The sequence below is a fragment of the Bos javanicus genome, chromosome 5 (assembly GCF_032452875.1).
Source record: "Bos javanicus breed banteng chromosome 5, ARS-OSU_banteng_1.0, whole genome shotgun sequence".
NCBI lineage: Eukaryota > Metazoa > Chordata > Mammalia > Artiodactyla > Bovidae > Bos > Bos javanicus.
This window is the reverse complement of record NC_083872.1, coordinates 70,037,130-70,053,489: the sequence shown is the minus strand read 5'-3', so window position 1 is coordinate 70,053,489 and position 16,360 is coordinate 70,037,130. Positions and strand designations below refer to the sequence as shown.

The following is a 16,360-nucleotide window of genomic DNA, read 5'->3' as shown; positions in this document are numbered from 1 at the left end:
ACGCATCGTGCTGTGAAATGGATCCTGATTTGCCAGCACACTTACGAATGGCTGTCACTGCCCCCCACCTCAATTTATTAATAATAGGAACTTTGTTGTGCTGGGGCCTGCTTTACATGTAAATGTTAATTTAAACCCCTTTAAAAATTTTTATTTTTAATTGGAGGATAAGTGATTTACAATGTTGGGTTGGTTTCTGCCATACAACACGAATCAGCCATATTTATACGTAGGTCCCCTCCTTCTTAAACCTCCTTCCCACCCCCCACCCCATCCCGCTCCTCTAGGTTGTCACAGAGCACTGTAGGGAGCTCTCTAGGTTATACAGCAACTTCCCACTAGCTATCTGTCTTACATATGGTAATATATATGTTTCAATGCTACTCTCTCAATAGTCCCACCCTCTCGTTTCCCCTCTGGGCCCACAAGTCTGTTCTCTATGCGTCTGTATTCCTGCCCTGCAAATAGGTTCATCAGTATAATTTTTTTAGATTCCATGTATATGCCTTAATATATGATATTTTTGGGGTGGCAGTTTCATTTCTGAAGCTAGCTATGGTTTGGAATTTGTTAGGAATCCTCACCCTAGGTGTGTTATATCCCAGACTAGAGAGGAACTGAGGACCTTTGCTGCCGTTCCAGTGCTGCTGTTAACTTCGTGAACTTGGGTCTGTACTTTAACCTCCCTGGGACTCAGTTTCCTCATCTGTAAAACAAGGGGGTTGGCATAGAACATTCGGGGGTCCTTGCAGCTCAGACGTCTGCTGGCAGTAACGGTACTGGCTACGCCTTCTCACCCTTCACCACGTGCAAGATCTGATCTGATGTGATCCCTACAGCCACCTTGTGGGGTTGGTGCTCTGTCACCTCCCCTACAGATGAGGTAACTGAGGCTGTGACATGGTGGCCCGAGGACCTCCCTGTGAAGGGGGGGCTCCTGGGCCACGTTCCTGTGACTGATGACAGGGCCGAGGGGCTGAGGCTGGCTTTCTTAGCAGCGTTGCTGGCTGGGGCTTTGCTGGGCTTGGAGCTGGATGAATCAGAGTTGCACAACCCTAAGCTTATTCAAGCCGTGGTGTAAACAGTGTCAGAGTGATCAGATGCTACTGCTTGAGGCTGTCCTACTTAGAAGTAACCTCAGCCCTCTGGTCTGGTCTGTCCTCTCCCCAGAATGATTAAAACCTGGAGCAAGAGCTGCTGCCCTTTAGATTTCCAAGTTGCTGTTGTATTTTATTTCTGAGTTGCTGTGGCATCTCACTTTCAGTGTGAGTCCCCAGATAAACCCTGCGGTCCCAGCCTTGCGTTTTCAGTCATTTTGGGACTCTGGTGTTGCCTTTGTGACATCTCTTCTGCTACCAGATGGCCTTTCCTGCAAGGAGCCCTGGGGTTGTTTCATAGAGATTTCCAGCAGATCCCAGTAAGAGGGGGTTCCTCATAGCCCCAGGCAGACCCTCTCTCACAGAGCAGGCAGGACTGGGGGCGGGGCTCCAGAGCTCATTTGCTCTTTCTTCCTTGGGACACATTCACTTTGACCCGGCGTGGGAGCTCCAGGTGGCCTGCAAAGCCATAAGTAACCCATGAGCAGCAAGCGTCTGTGGTCTCTGGGCATCCACAGGCCTGCCTTGGGTTAAGACGGGTCCCAGATGTCCAGATGACCCAGATGTCCTCTGGGAACAAACCTTCCTTTTCCCAGGGGCAAATTCATTCAGGTCACTGAGTCTCCTCAAGGAAGTAACTTGCTTTAAATTCCTTTCTTTATAGATAGGCAGTTCATGAATTTCCCTGAATTATCTAGCTTTTTTAATTATCTAGCTTTTTGGCTACAGGGTATTTTTTTTCTTTCTTTTTTGACTCAAGCTCTATCTAATTCATCTTTATGTATTTATTTTTTATTTTTGGGTGTACCGTTTTTATTTTAGTTCTCCGTGTGTACGTGGTTGGTTGTGTCCGACTCTTTGTGACCCTGTAGACCATAGCCCGCCAGGCTCCTCTGTCCATGGGATTATCCAGGCAAGAATACTGGAGCGGGTTGCCATTTCCTACTCCAGGGGATCTTCCTGACCCAGGGATCAAACCTATGTCTCTTGCATCTCCTGATTGCAGCTAGATTCTTTACCACTGCGCCACCTGGGAAGCCCTATAGTTCCCTGACCAGGGATCAAACCTGTGCTCCCCGCTTTGGGAGGGTGAAGTCTTAACCATTGGACTACCAGGGAAGTCCCCTCATAGTTTAAGTTATGGAATGAGTGCCCTTTTAGCCTCATTGATTGGGGTTTAAGGTGATGGGTCTCAGACATCACTATTGTAGGATCACCTGGGTGCCTACAGCTTGCCCTCATGCTCGAATTCAGTAGGTCTGGGGTGGACCCTGGGGTTTGCATTTGAACAATCAAATGCAAATGCTCGTGGCTAGCTTTGGCATTGCTGCTGGCACTAACTTTCCATCAGTGGCTCTTTTGGTTTCTACTTGGTCAGCCCTGGCCACTATCTCCTGTTTACAAACCTCAGTGCCATACAGGGAGTGTAAATCTGCCCTCAGTTTCTTAGTCATTAATTCTACTCCCCTTGCAGCATCGCCACGTGTAATGATGACATGCTCCACTCAACCCTTGAAGGGGCGGGCATGGAACCAGAGATGGCTATACAAGTAGATAGAAATGTCCCTGGGTCCTAGGTGGGCCCTGGCCTGGTCAAATCAAAGTCTGGTTTGCCATTTTAGTTCTGGAGATAGAACACATTTTTCATGGCAGTAGAAAAAAAAAAATCAGTGTCATCTGAGGAAACAGCATCTTTTATGGGGAATTTTGATAAATTGAAGATTGAGAGCTGATTTACTTAGGATTATATTTTCATAACCTCTTGCATGATTAAAGGGCTGGTGGCAGCAAATGGTAGGATGCTTTTCTTTGAAGAAAAAGCTCTTTCTTACACATGCCGTGCTCCCTGGCATCAGGATGCCTCTCCTCGGAGCCTGTTGATACAACTCTTGGCTTCCAACCCGCTTCTGTCTGAAAAAACATCCATGTATCGTGTATCGACATGAATCAACAGGCCAGAAGGGAAGAGGCCCAGAGGCCCTGCGGCGGAGCTGGCTTGCGTCCCTGCGGGGCTGGTTGCATCACGGCAACTTGCAGAAGTGAGTGTTGGCCTGAGTTGGCCGGACTCCTCACAAAATGCTGGGGGTCATTTGATGAATCAGGGGCTTTGGCTAGAAGGTGGCCTTCTGGCTGGCATCACCATGGTCACGGCTGGGCATAGCCTTTCTTAATGGGAGTTCTTTGGTGATCCTAGGGAACTTTGGACCCATGGGTCCCACAAGGAGCTGTGCCTGGCCTTGAACTCTGACCATCAGCCAGACCAGGGCAGGAACCCCCACCTCTCCAACTTGACTTGGGTAACCATTCCCACTGCTAGTGGCCTCTGGGCCCCTTGGTAAGAAAAGATCCCCCAAGCTACCTCTGATGCAGTGCCCTGCAGCTCCTGTGGAATGTGGCTGGCTATGAGATCATACCTATGAATGGCAGGGAAGTGGCCAGCTCCCGTTGCTGGAGCAGAACTCAAACTTGTTCTCACTAAGTGAGACTGATGCCATATTTATGGCCCCATTTCTTCCCTGCTGCTTGGTCCCCTAGTCCTGCCTCCCTGGGACCTCACATGGGACCCTGTAAAAAACTTCATCTGCTTGGAGGATGCTCATCACACTGGGTTTTGGAGATTCTTTGGGATCTTTGGAGAAATTCTCTCACCTGCCATGTTTGCTGTCCACCCCAACTTTATCCATAACTTCAAGAATCAGCAGCTTCTGGGCTCAGCCAGCCTGGGTTCAAATCTTTGCTCCGTCTTTTACAGGCTGTGGAATTTTAGGCAATATTTATCTTCTTGGTGACTTGGTGGCTTTGTTCAGTGGGGATTAGGATTGTAGTTAGGATTAAATGAGATACAGTCCATTGGCATCTGGTTCAGTTCAGTTCAATCGCTCAGTCATGTCTGACTCTTTGCGACCCCATGGATTGCAGCACACCAGGCCTCGCTGTCCATCACTAACTCCCGGAGTTCACTCAAACTCATGTCCATCGAGTTGGTGATGCCATCCAGCCATCTCATTCTCTGTTGTCCCCTACTCCTCCTGCCCCCAATCCCTCCCAGCATCAGAGTCTTTTCCAATGAGTCAACTCTTCGCATGAGGTGGCCAAAGTACTGGAGTTTCAGCTTTAGCATCAGTCCTTCCAAAGATATCCCAGGGCTTATCTCCTTCAGAATGGACTGGTTGGATCTCCCTGCAGTCCAAGGGACTCTCAAGAGTCTTCTCCAACACCACAGTTCAAAAGCATCAATTCTTTGGTGCTCAGCCTTCTTCACAGTCCAACTCTCACATCCATACATGACCACTGGAAAAACCATAGCCTTGACTAGACGAACCTTTGTTGGCAAAGTAATGCCTCTGCTTTTGAATATGCTATCTAGGTTGGTCATAACTTTCCTTCCAAGGAGTAAGCGTCTTTTAATTTCATGGCTGCAGTCACCATCTGCAGTGATTTTGGAGCCCAGAAAAATAAAGTCTGACACTGTTTCCACTCTTTCCCCATCTATTTCCCATGAAGTGATGGGACCGGATGCCATGATCTTCGTTTTCTGAATGTTGAGCTTTAAGCCAACTTTTTCACTCTCCTCTTTCACTTTCATCAGGAGGCTTTTTAGTTCCTCTTCACTTTCTGCCATAAGGGTGGTGTCATCTGCATAGCTGAGGTTATTGGTATTTCTCCCAGCAAGCTTGATTCCAGCTTGTGTTTCTTCCAGCCCAGTGTTTCTCATGATGTACTCTGCATATAAGTTAACTAAGCAGGGTGACAATATACAGCCTTGACATACTCCTTTTCCTATTTGGAACCAGTCTGTTGTTCCATGTCCAGTTCTAACTGTTGCTTCCTGACCTGCATATAGATTTCTCAAGAGGCAGGTCAGGTGGTCTGGGATTCCCATCTCTTTCAGAATTTTCCACAGTTTATTGTGATCCACACAGTCAAAGGCTTTGGCGTAGTCAATAAAGCAGAAATAGATGTTTTTCTGGAACTCTCTTGCTTTTTCCATGATCCAGCAGATGTTGGCAATTTGATCTCTGGTTCCTCTTCCTTTTCTAAAACCAGCTTGAACATCAGGAAGTTCACGGTTCACATATTGCTGAAGCCGGGCTTGGAGAATCTTGAGCATTACTTTACTAGCATGTGAGATGAGCGCAATTGTGCGGTAGTTTGAGCATTCTTTGGCATTGCCTTTCTTTGGGATTGGAATGAAAACTGACCTTTTCAAGTCCTGTGGCCACTGCTGAGTTTTCCAAATTTGCTGGCATACTGAGTGCAGCACTTTCACAGCATCATCTTTCAGGATTTTAAATAGCTCCACTGGAATTCCATCACCTCCACTAGCTTTGTTCGTAGTGATGCTTTCCAAGGCCCACTTGACTTCACATTCCAGGATGTCTGGCTCTAGGTCAGTGATCACACCATCGTGATTATCTGGGTCGTGAAGATCTTTTTTGTACAGTTCTTCTGTGTATTCTTGCCATCTCTTCTTAATATCATCTGCTTCTGTTAGGTCTGTACCATTTCTGTCCTTTATCGAGCCCATCTTTACATGAAATGTTCCCTTGGTATCTCTGATTTTCTTGAAGAGATCTCTAGTCTTTCCCATTCTGTTTTTTTTCTTCTTTCTTTGCATTGATCGCTGAAGAAGGCTTTCTTATCTCTTCTTGCTCATCTTTGGAACTCTGCATTCAGATGCTTATATCTTTCCTTTTCTCCTTTGCTTTTCGCTTCTCTTCTTTTCACAGCTATTTGTAAGGCCTACCAGACAGCCATTTTGCTTTTTTGCATTTCTTTTCCATGGGGATGGTCTTGATCCCTATCTCCTGTACAATGTCAGGAACCTCATTCCATAGTTCATCAGGCACTCTATCTATCAGATCTAGACCCTTAAATCTATTTCTCACTTCCACTGCATAATCATAAGGGATTTGATTTAGGTCATACCTGAATGGTCTAGTGGTTTTCCCTAGTTTCTTCAATTTCAGTCTGAATTTGGCAATAAGGAGTTCATGATCTGAGCCACAGTCAGCTCCTAGTCTTGTTTTTGCTGACTGTATAGAGCTTCTCCATCTTTGGCTGCAAAGAATATAATCAGTCTGATTTCGGTGTTGACCATCTGGTGATGTCCATGTGTAGAGTCATCTCTTGTGTTGTTGGAAGAGGGTGTTTGCTATGACCAGTGCATTTTCTTGACAAAACTCTATTAGTGTTTGCCCTGCTTCATTCCATATTCCAAGGCCAAATTTGCCTGTTACTTCAGGTGTTTCTTGACTTCCTACTTTTGCATTCCAGTCCCCTATAATGAAAAGGACATCTTTCTTGGGTGTTAATTCTAAAAGGTCTTGTAGGTCTTCATAGAGCCGTTCAACTTCAGCTTCTTCAGTGTTACTGGTTGGGGCATAGACTTGGATTACTGTGATATTGAATGGTTTGCCTTGGAAATGAACAGAGATCATTCTGTCGTTTTTGAGATTGCATCCAAGTACTGCATTTTGGACTTTTTTAACTGGTTAACACATTATAAATATTAGGTGTTGTTGTTATTAAGAATATTGCTACTGTTTTAAGAATGTTGGTAATGTTAAGGCTCATGACAAAGCATTAAGATCTTGCTCCTCAAAGTGTGGTCCCTGGGCTGACATCACAGGCTCATTACCTGGGAGCTTGTTAGAAATCCAGAATCCCAGGCTCCATCTTAGACCTTTGGATTCAAAATCTTCACTTTTGACGTGAAACCCAGGACCCCTTTGACAGATACTCTTCTAGAACCCTCTCTTCAGACTGACATGTGTCAATCAATGAGCATCATGGGAGGAGGCTGTGGAGGGAGCAGGGTAGTGATTCTCTTGGTTAGAGGCTCAAATATGCAGTCTGCCTAGGATTTCCCCCACTCTTCAAAGCAGGCCAGGAAGATGGCTGGCTGCCCTGCTCTTTGTAGGCAGGCAGGGTGGATATAAAATTTCACCTATTGCCTCAGTACAAATATGGGGAAGGGGAGGATATGTGTGGGAGAAATCAGCAGGGGGGAAGTCAATATGATGATATACTGTGGGCTTGTCACGCCTTTACATGTGGCCCAGGACCCTGTATCACTATATTGTCCTGACAGACCTTGTTATAGTCACTGCCATTCAGTGAATACCTGAGTACCAGTCACTTTACTTACATTATTTCCCCTCCTTGTAACAGCCCCAAGAGGTAGGACTTGCCGACTCCATTTTACAGATGAGGAAACTGAGACCTGTGAGGTTTGGGTTCTCCTGAGGTCACCCAGTCAGCAAAAGCCTGAATTTTGATCATACTGCTTTGCTCTGCATAGCCCTGCCTACATCCCTGAGCTCTGAACATTCACAATAGCCACTGTGGAAAAGTGGCTGCAGAGCAGGTGGTTTTGGGTGATTATTCAAAAAAGGAAAAATGAACACTGCAGAAGAGAAGGCTGTTACATTAAACAAGGGATCAGCGTTGGCTGGGCTGTTTGCCTCTTAAACAGGCAGGCACCGCGGGGCAGAATTTGCAGGTCCACAGCCAGAAGGTTTAATCATTAAACGATAAGGTGGCCTTATTTAAAAGCAGACCATTTTATAAGGCACACGATGCTGTCTAGACTTGGGAACACTTAGGAAAGGGGCCGGGCTGTGTGTTGGGCTCACACACCTGGGTTCCCAGCTTCAGTGAAATCTCTCCAACTCCTGCAGGGACAAACTGAACCTATTTTTTAGAGGGTTTATGATTTCAGACGTTTGGTAGTCTTTTCCTGCTGGGCCCTTTCCTTCTGTTTCTTTGTAGATGTGGGTGTGTGTGTTAGTTGCTCAGTTGTGTCGGACTGTTTGCGACCCCATGGACTGTACTCCATCAGGCTCCCCTCTCTGTCCGTGGGATTCTCCAGGCAAGAATACTGGAGTGAGATGCCATTTCCTACTCTCGGGGATCTTCCCGACCCGGGGATCAAACCCGCATCTCCCGCATTGCGGGCAGATTCTTTACTGTTTGAGCCACCTGGGAGATATGGGTGAGGGTTGAGGAAAACTGGAGAGGAGGTTTGCTCCATAACATCGTGTATCTGTGGGTCTTTTTGGTAGCCTTTGGCCATGAGGGTAATCATGTAATTACTTGTGTGTCTTTTGTTTATTGCCCTTGTCCTCTCATCCCCTGCTCCCCAAGGGCTGGGGCAGAATCACTTTGCATCACGACATCTCAGCACTGTGCTCAGTCCCAGGTGGGCACTCAAAAGGATTAAGTCCACGAACAGTCAAAATCCAGAAAGGCTCAAGTGGATGCCACGAGTCAGACTTCTGTCTCTAAGTGGGAACATTTGATTCCCATGTTCACCTGGCAGCCACTGTTAGAAGAAAGGGGAAAACGGCCCCGAGGCTGTGTTTTGGATTCCAGTTGTTACTCCTCCTGTCTGGTCTCAGACTCAGGAGCCACGATGCTCCCGTGAGCCCAGCTGCTCTGAGTTTCTGGACGTTTCCGCTGAGGGTACAATTTAAAGACCCAGGAGAGAAATTCTCGTTCACTTAATGCCTTGTGAGAACAAAGCAGGGTCCCCATTCCCTAGACCTTCTCCTGCTGCCCCATGAGGAAGCAGGAGGAATTAAGTTTGTTCCCAGCGTGGAGGGTAAGAAAGGAAGGCTCTATCTATGGGGCGTTTTCTCTGCCTTAAACATTTGTTGAGCACTTATCCTGGGCCAGGCATATTCTGAGCCATTTATTTAATCTTTATAAGGACCTGTGAGACAGGTGCTGTATTTTCCTGCCTGACAGATGAAACAAGAGCACAGAGAGGTTTTGCCACCTGCTCCAGGTCACACAGCTGGCACGTGGTTTAAGCCCGGACTCAAAGCCAAGTTCATAACCCATCCTGCCATACTGCTTCACTGTGTGCTGCCCTCCGTTTATATCCTTCCACTCCACAAAGGAGGCACTACCTTACGTTACAGGAGCGGCATTTATGAGCTCATTCTCCTCTTTAAACAACTCTTCAAAAAAGCGACAACCATTCTGAGCTCTCTGGGTTTCCTCTGGAAACATCTTGGTAGCTGGATTTGGCTTCCGGCTGAATATGCAGCAGGCTAATTTCAGATTGTGCAGGAAGGGAGTGAGAGGGTAGGGGAGGAGCTCTAAGCAGCTGGAGGGTCAGGAAAGGTCTCCCTAAGGGACCATGGAGCTGAAGCCTGAACGTTAAGGACGTAAAGAACCACAGTATGATGTCTGTACCATATATTAAGTGCCTCTTGAATGCCTGCTATTATTCTTATCCTTATTGCTCTCATGGTTGGCCAGTAATTGGATCTGTGACCTTGGGTGAATCATCACACCGCTCTTGGGAGTTGAACTGAATGTCTTCCCTCTGTCCTCGACAGTTGCACGGTTCTAAGTGATTTCTAGCATTTGTCTCCCACTATGCCTTTGACATAGGGGCAGAATGAGTCCTCTTTTACACTTTTAATAGAAGATTCATTGTCGGATGAGGGAAGCTTTTGTAGAAGGACAGCCACCACGGCTGTTAACATATATGGAGCCCTTTTAGTTTTCTCAGTGCTGGGGTGGGGTTTGCTTAGAATGTGGGCATTTTCCTTCACTGGACTGTTGGGGAGATTGACAGGTGGGATTATTGTCTTACCCCTGAGAATGTCACTACCCTCGCCTGACCCTGAATGGTGAAAGAATTTATTTCTATTGTCATTTGACAATAGGGCCTCCTCAAGGCCAAGTTCAGCCTGCTCCATAATCACCGGGGTGGTTTCTCCCCTCAGCCCATCTTTAGTTCATAGAGGAATGCAGTAGTTGGTCCAGGAGCCACCCACATCCTCCCTGGCCTGCGTGTGTTCACTGTCGGCTTCCTCCAGAGCAGGCTCCCAGGATTGCAGGCCCCGCTTAGATAAAATAAAGCCTCCCAGTCATGTCTTTACATTTGACGTAAGCAAAGGCAGGCTTTTCTTGTTGTGTCCTGAATGGGGCTGAGGTGAGGGCCTGGGTGAGCTGGGGGGCCTGACACCCTGGTGAAAGGGGGCCTTGAAGCTGGAAGCTCATTCATCTCTGTGCAATCTCTTTGTCTCCAGCCGTGTGGTCCACCCACAGTGTAGGGCAGATGCTGCCTGCCCCTGGGCATCATGTATTCCTCCTCTGCTTTCCCCATTCCTCGATGGCCCATATAGGTAGGATGCAAAGAAATCCTAAGCCATCAACCTAACGTTCCTGTCTTGGTGGTGACGTTCGACTGGAATGGTCCCTCCTTTTGTGCTTCAGTGCAACTATCACTTCCCTGGTCTGGCTTCCCAGCCATCCAGTAGCATCAGCCCCTCCCCATTGTCCACTCTCCTTCTCTCCTTCTCCCTTTCCTTCCCTCTCCCTGCTTGCCCATGCTCAGTGTTTTTGCAGGCCTGCCATGTGCCCGGCCTGTTGTTAAGCTCTGGAGCTAAAGCAATGAATAAGATCACCACTATTATATTAATGACACCAATATGGATTTAACGACAACTGGGGAAAGTTCTGCAAAAGAGAAATCCGGGGACCTACTGGTTGATTTAACCAACACATAGCAAAATCAAGAATAATGAGAGTTTCCTAGTTCTCTTGGACTGGTTGTATTTTATGGAAACATTTCCAAGTCTAGGGCTGCATGGGTATCTGCTGCAAGTCAGAAGTTGCAAATGTTCACAGAGATGAGTGCATTCCTGCGGAGACCACCCCTGCTTGACTCTTAGACAGTCAAGGTGTGACCCTGGGCAGCTGCTAACAAGGACTTTTTCTCCAGAGTGCTTTGTGATTTTGCAATCCGAGGGGTGGTTTTACTGCCTTTCCTCCAAGAAAGAGTGCTAAGTTGAGGGCTGAGGTCACAAGAGGACCAGTTTGGAGGGAACCAAGCAGGCTTTCAGAGCTGGCAGCAAAACCTGCTCCCCCCGCCCCCCAACAAAGTAGTTTTTGCCCCCCTTAGAAACAGGGCAGATGAAATTATCAACCAACTTGTTTATGAGCAGAGATGAATCCATTGGCAAACATAGTTTTTCCCTATGAGATTCCCATTGTCATTTAATTAAAAAAAATTGTTTTTTAATTTTTTTATTTCTGTGTTTCTTTTGAGTAAGTGCTCTGTGTCATGGCCCTGGGAATTCTCTACAGTTTGGATTTGCAGACCACATTGGCATGGAGCTTTGGGATCAACCCGGGCCAGGCAGGGAGTCTAGCTTTGTTTTCTTGGATTTACTCTGATTTTTTTCTTTAGCAGAGCTTTTTGGTCATATCATGTGCTATCAAAGGTACCTTAGTGAGAGGAAGGATGTAGGGAGGATTTGGCTTCTGAGCAATTGCATTAGCACAGCATAGGCTAAAGTCTTAAAATCCAAGCTTTAATCAGAATTGGCCTCCAGACAGGCCATGCAATAAGGCCTTTTCTGTCCATCACTGTGGCAGCTGCACGGTGGGGCCGATTGATGCTGATTTCATCTTTTGGTGTTAGTCACTGACCTCCTGTACACCAAGCTCTTTTTTCTTTTTTTTCTTCTTTCAAAAAGGATCAGGATTCCTAGAGTAAATGAATCTGGCCCTGTTGAAGGAGCCCTTTGCTTTGTGGGGGGGAAACACCATCCCGAATTGAGGCTGTTAAAACCTGATATTTTCTGTTGTCTGGAGAAGGGTGTTTTTGCTATAAATGAAAGACATGATAGGGGGTATTTCGAAGTTTTGTTTTGGTTATTGTCAGTTCTGCCAACAAGTAACATCTGTATTTATTTTCTAAACTCTCCCAATGGCTGATTTGCATCTGTTTAGGTCTCTGAGTAACATTTCATTTCCTGACTTTATAGGTGGCTATAAAATCCATTCGTAAGGACAAAATTAAGGATGAACAAGACATGGTTCACATCAGACGAGAGATTGAGATCATGTCATCCCTCAACCATCCTCATATCATCAGTATTTATGAAGGTCAGTGATTTTTTTTTCACCCCCGTATCAGTGACCATTTCTCATACCATGGGGCCTGCCAAGATTTTTAGGTAATTGCCTTTCTGGGCAGAAGCCAAGTATTTTTCCTCATGATGCAAAAATAGCCGGGTATTATCTCTTATTTGGTTACCTTGAATGCAACCAGACACATGTAGCACAGTGTACTTTGGTCATAAAATAGCTCTGGCTGGTGCTTTCTTCCATCTTCCCAGTTTCTTGGCAGTTGCTAAGCAACCCACCTTATTGAAAGCCAGTATGTGAGACACCCATGCTTTCTGGAAAAATGGCAGTTTTCTGGGTGGCCAAGTAACGGTGGATCTGTTGTAAATGTCATTCCCCAAAGCTGACGCTTCAGGGGTGGTGTCATTACTTATTGAAAGTTAGCCTTTTTGAGTTAAGAATTTCCAACTGGTCCAAGAAATACCAAGAAAGAAGAGGGATCAGTTGGTGTGACAGATATTTTACAAATAGAACGCACGTTGTTGGTGTTTGGTGAAACATAGGGAGGGAAAAAGCTTATATATATGCTCACGCTTCACTTCTGTGGTCCTTCACAGGAAGAAATCAACTCACATTAAAAAAATATCCTTTAAAAAATTAGAAAAGCAACATGTGTTTATTGCAAAACTGATCAAAATATAACTGTTAAAATTAACATAATTATTAGTATGATAAATAGCTCTCTATCCATATTTAGATTTTTATCTACTTCTCTGTATATGTATGTGTTTTTTAATCCAAAATTAGATCATACTGTTTATACTGGGTTTTAGCTTTATTGTTTTTCATTTTTTATATCATACATCTCTTCCTATGTGAATAAATATTCCCCTATAAGAGCATTTTTGAAAGGCTTTATAGTATTCCATTTATGGGCATACCATAATTTATTGGCTGTATCTCCTTTTGTCAAATATGTAAATTGTTTCACATTTCTGGTTATAATAAACAGGGCTTTTAATGACTTCCCTTGCAGATCATTTTTACATTCATTTCTGATTATTTTCTTATGAAATAGTCCTAGTCTTGGACTTACTGAGTCAAAGCAGTTCTACAGAATATTTTTAATATATGATTCAGAAAAATAAATCTATTTTTAATTTCTGGTCTGTTCTTCATAATTTATACAGTAAGGGCTAAGAGGAAACCAGATGGTAACCCTAAAGTTTTTCTGATATTTCAAATTTTCCTTCTTCTGGTTCCCTGTTGATTTTTGCTATTGTTTTTTTTCCCCCCACCTGCTATTTCTGTTTTTGTTCCTCATCTAGAAGTAAGTGCTGGTAATATCTTTTATCTTGATTTTTCTAAAGCTCATTTTTTGGGGCCCTTGGGGATAGGGTTTTATGGGAAATTTATATTTATTCAGTCATTTATTCATTCCACAAACATCTCTTGCAGTGAGTCTCTGATTTCAGCCCCTGAACCAGTAGTAACAGCATCAATTGGGTTTGTTAGAAATGTAAGAGTCCTAGGGCCTGCTGTAGATATGTAAATAACATATTCTGGGACCATGGAGACCTAAGCTTAGACGTTTTCATGGAAATATGTGGCATCCAGGCTGGACCTTGAAGGGAATTTTTTCTTGAGGAAGAATTGCATGCCTGTGTGTGCACAGTCGTGTCCCAGTCTTTGTGACCCCATGGACTGTAGCCCACCAGGCTCCTTTGTCCATGGCATTCTCCAGGCAAGAACTGGAGTGGGTTCCCATTTCCTACTCCAGGGGATCTTCCTGACCCAGGGATCAAATCCACATCTCTTGCATCTCCTGCATTGGCAGGCAGATTCTTTATCACTGTGCCACCAGGGAAGCCCGAGGAAGAGTTGACAAAAGGAGAATTCCAGGCTGATAGAAACAAATCTGAATACGCCTGGTAATTGAGGGGAATTTCCAGAAGTGAGAAGTGAGTCGAGATACAAAATGCAGGATGAAAGTGAATTTTATTAAATGTGGAGTGTTTTTGCCCAACGTGGAAACCTGAAGGCCACCGTGCATGGCTTGGACCAGTGTGGGTCACGTGCTCTGTGCGCACTTCCGTGTTTGAGATTTCTTGGCCTAGAGCTGAAAGCTTCTTTGCCGGGAAGGCAGAGAGAGTTTTAATCCAGTGTGAAGTTTCCAGTTCTTTATTTGGGAGGCAGTTTGTGGTCACAGAAATCTGGCATCAAGAAGCCTGCTTCTTCTTTAGCATCATGCCCTCCTTGGCCTTGGGAATTCTTCAGGCTGAATGGGAAACAGGAGTCTGTCTACTTCCCAAAGGAAGGCCAGAGATGAACCTCCATGGAATCATATACTATTATCAAGGTCAAAATGGCCTTACTTCAGGCCTTGCTGGTGGCTTCCAGAAGAGAAGCCTTTGCTTGTAACTTTAAAGATGTGCATGCATTAAAGTTCTTTGGGTGACTAGAAATAATTTCTACTAAGGCCTCAGGCGAGAGCTTGGGCTTCAATTTCTAAAACCCTTTGAACTGGTCTAGGGAGTCAAGAAAGAGTTTGAGTTACACTAGACATGAGACTTTGGGCAGGATGGTTGGCTTTGCAGTGCCTCAGTGACTGTACCTATAAAATGGGGATAGCCATTCTACTCCTCTCCTAGGGTTTGGCAGCAGGATTAAATGAGATGATACATATACAGGTAGGTTCCAAAAGGTCACTGATGTGAAGTTTATGTCAGCTTCATCCCAAGTGGTTCTTAATGTGGGGTCTATTGACAAAGTGTTTCATGGATGAGCAGCAGGGGTCTGTAAAGCCTCTGGAATAGTATATAACTATATTGTCTAAAACAGAAGTCATTAGTCATAGATGGATATTTGAATTAAAATTAATTGGAATAAATAAAAAATACTGTTGCTCTGTCACATTAGCCACATTTCAAGTTGCTCAACAGCCACTAGTGGTTCATGGCTGCCATATTGGACAGCATAGATATAGAGCATTTTCATTATTGTAGGATGGGACCATGTTGGTATATAATATTTTATGTGTTAAGTTCATGAGTTATTTTTCTCTAGGTAGCGGGTGAATGCATAGCTTTCATCAGACTCTCAGAAGGATAAACTGTACAGTCCGTGGAATTCTCCAGGCCAGAATACTGGAGTGGGTCACCATTCCCTTCTCCAGATCTTCCCAATCCAGGCATTGAAACCCGGTCTCCTACATTGCAGGCGGATTCTATACTGTCTGAGCCACCAGGGAAGCCTTTCCTGACCTCAAATAGGTTAAAAAGAACTATATTGCCTTTAAATGTTTTGTGACTAGCAGTGTACCTTACAAATAAAAGGTATTGTTTTAATCCACAGAACTCCCAGGAACTTAAATATGCCTTTTTTTTTCTTTTAATTTCTTGGAGATCTCCAGTTTCTGTTCCATTCTCTTTCCCTTCTCCCACGCAAGTTCTTTTTCTCCCACATCTACTAAATAACTGTGGAGGAGGGCAGCTCCCCTCCCTTCCCAAGGGGTTAGAAACAGGTTATCCCCAAAATGTGTTTCCAGCTGTGACCCTCCGCCTGTGACCCCAGAGTCTCCAGGTCTTGTGACTTTATCTGTCTCCTGTTCAGGACCCGAGAACGCAGCACCCAGAGTGAGGTTAGACATCCTGATGTTATCTGTAGAACTCTGCCTTGTGCACAGAGCTCTCCCATACCTACTTTTGTTTGATCCCTGCAGCCTACCCAGGAGGTAATCAGCCTAGGTGTTCCCATTTTGTGGTTGTAGAACCTGAGGCAGGTTCATGACTTGCTGGGTGTGTTGGCTTGCCAGGGATGCTACCACAGACTGGGTGGCTTAAACAATAGAAATTTATTTTGGATTTGGAGGCTGAAAGTCCAAGACCAGGGTGTGGGTAGAGTTGGTTTCTTCTAAGGCCTGTCTCCTTGGCTTGTAGATGGCTGTCTTCTCTGTGTATCTTCACATCTGTATGTGTCTGTATCCAAATTTCTCCTTCTTAGAAGGTCACTAGTCATTTTGGCAACCCCACCGATTGTAGCCCGCCAGGCTTCTCTGTCCTTGGGATTTCCCAGGCAAGAATATTGGAGTGGGGTACCATTTACTCCTCCAGGGGACCTTCCCCCAGGGATTGAACTCATATCTCCTGCATTGGCAGACTGATTCTTTACCACTGAGTCACCAAGTAAGCCCATTTTTGGATTAGGGTCGACTGTAATGACCTCATTTTAACTTAATCATTTCTTTAAAGACTCCAAATAGGGTTGTATTCTGAAGAATTAGGTGTTTAGGACTTTGACATATGAACTTTTTCAGGGGGGGATATTCAGCTTATATATACCTGGCAGAGGGCATTGCAACCCACTCCAGTATTCTTTCCTGGAGACTC

At 45.1% G+C, this 16,360-nt stretch overlaps 1 protein-coding gene across 1 annotated transcript in view; it reads left to right on the top strand.

The window, feature by feature from the left end:
• NUAK1 (NUAK family kinase 1) overlaps positions 1–16,360 on the top strand; it is a 79,376-nt gene that overhangs the window by 21,912 nt on the left and 41,104 nt on the right. Inside the window, exon 2 of the mRNA XM_061417188.1 lies at positions 11,891–12,011. Coding sequence (XP_061273172.1) covers positions 11,891–12,011 — 121 coding nt within the window. The remainder of the gene's footprint in view (positions 1–11,890; positions 12,012–16,360) is intronic.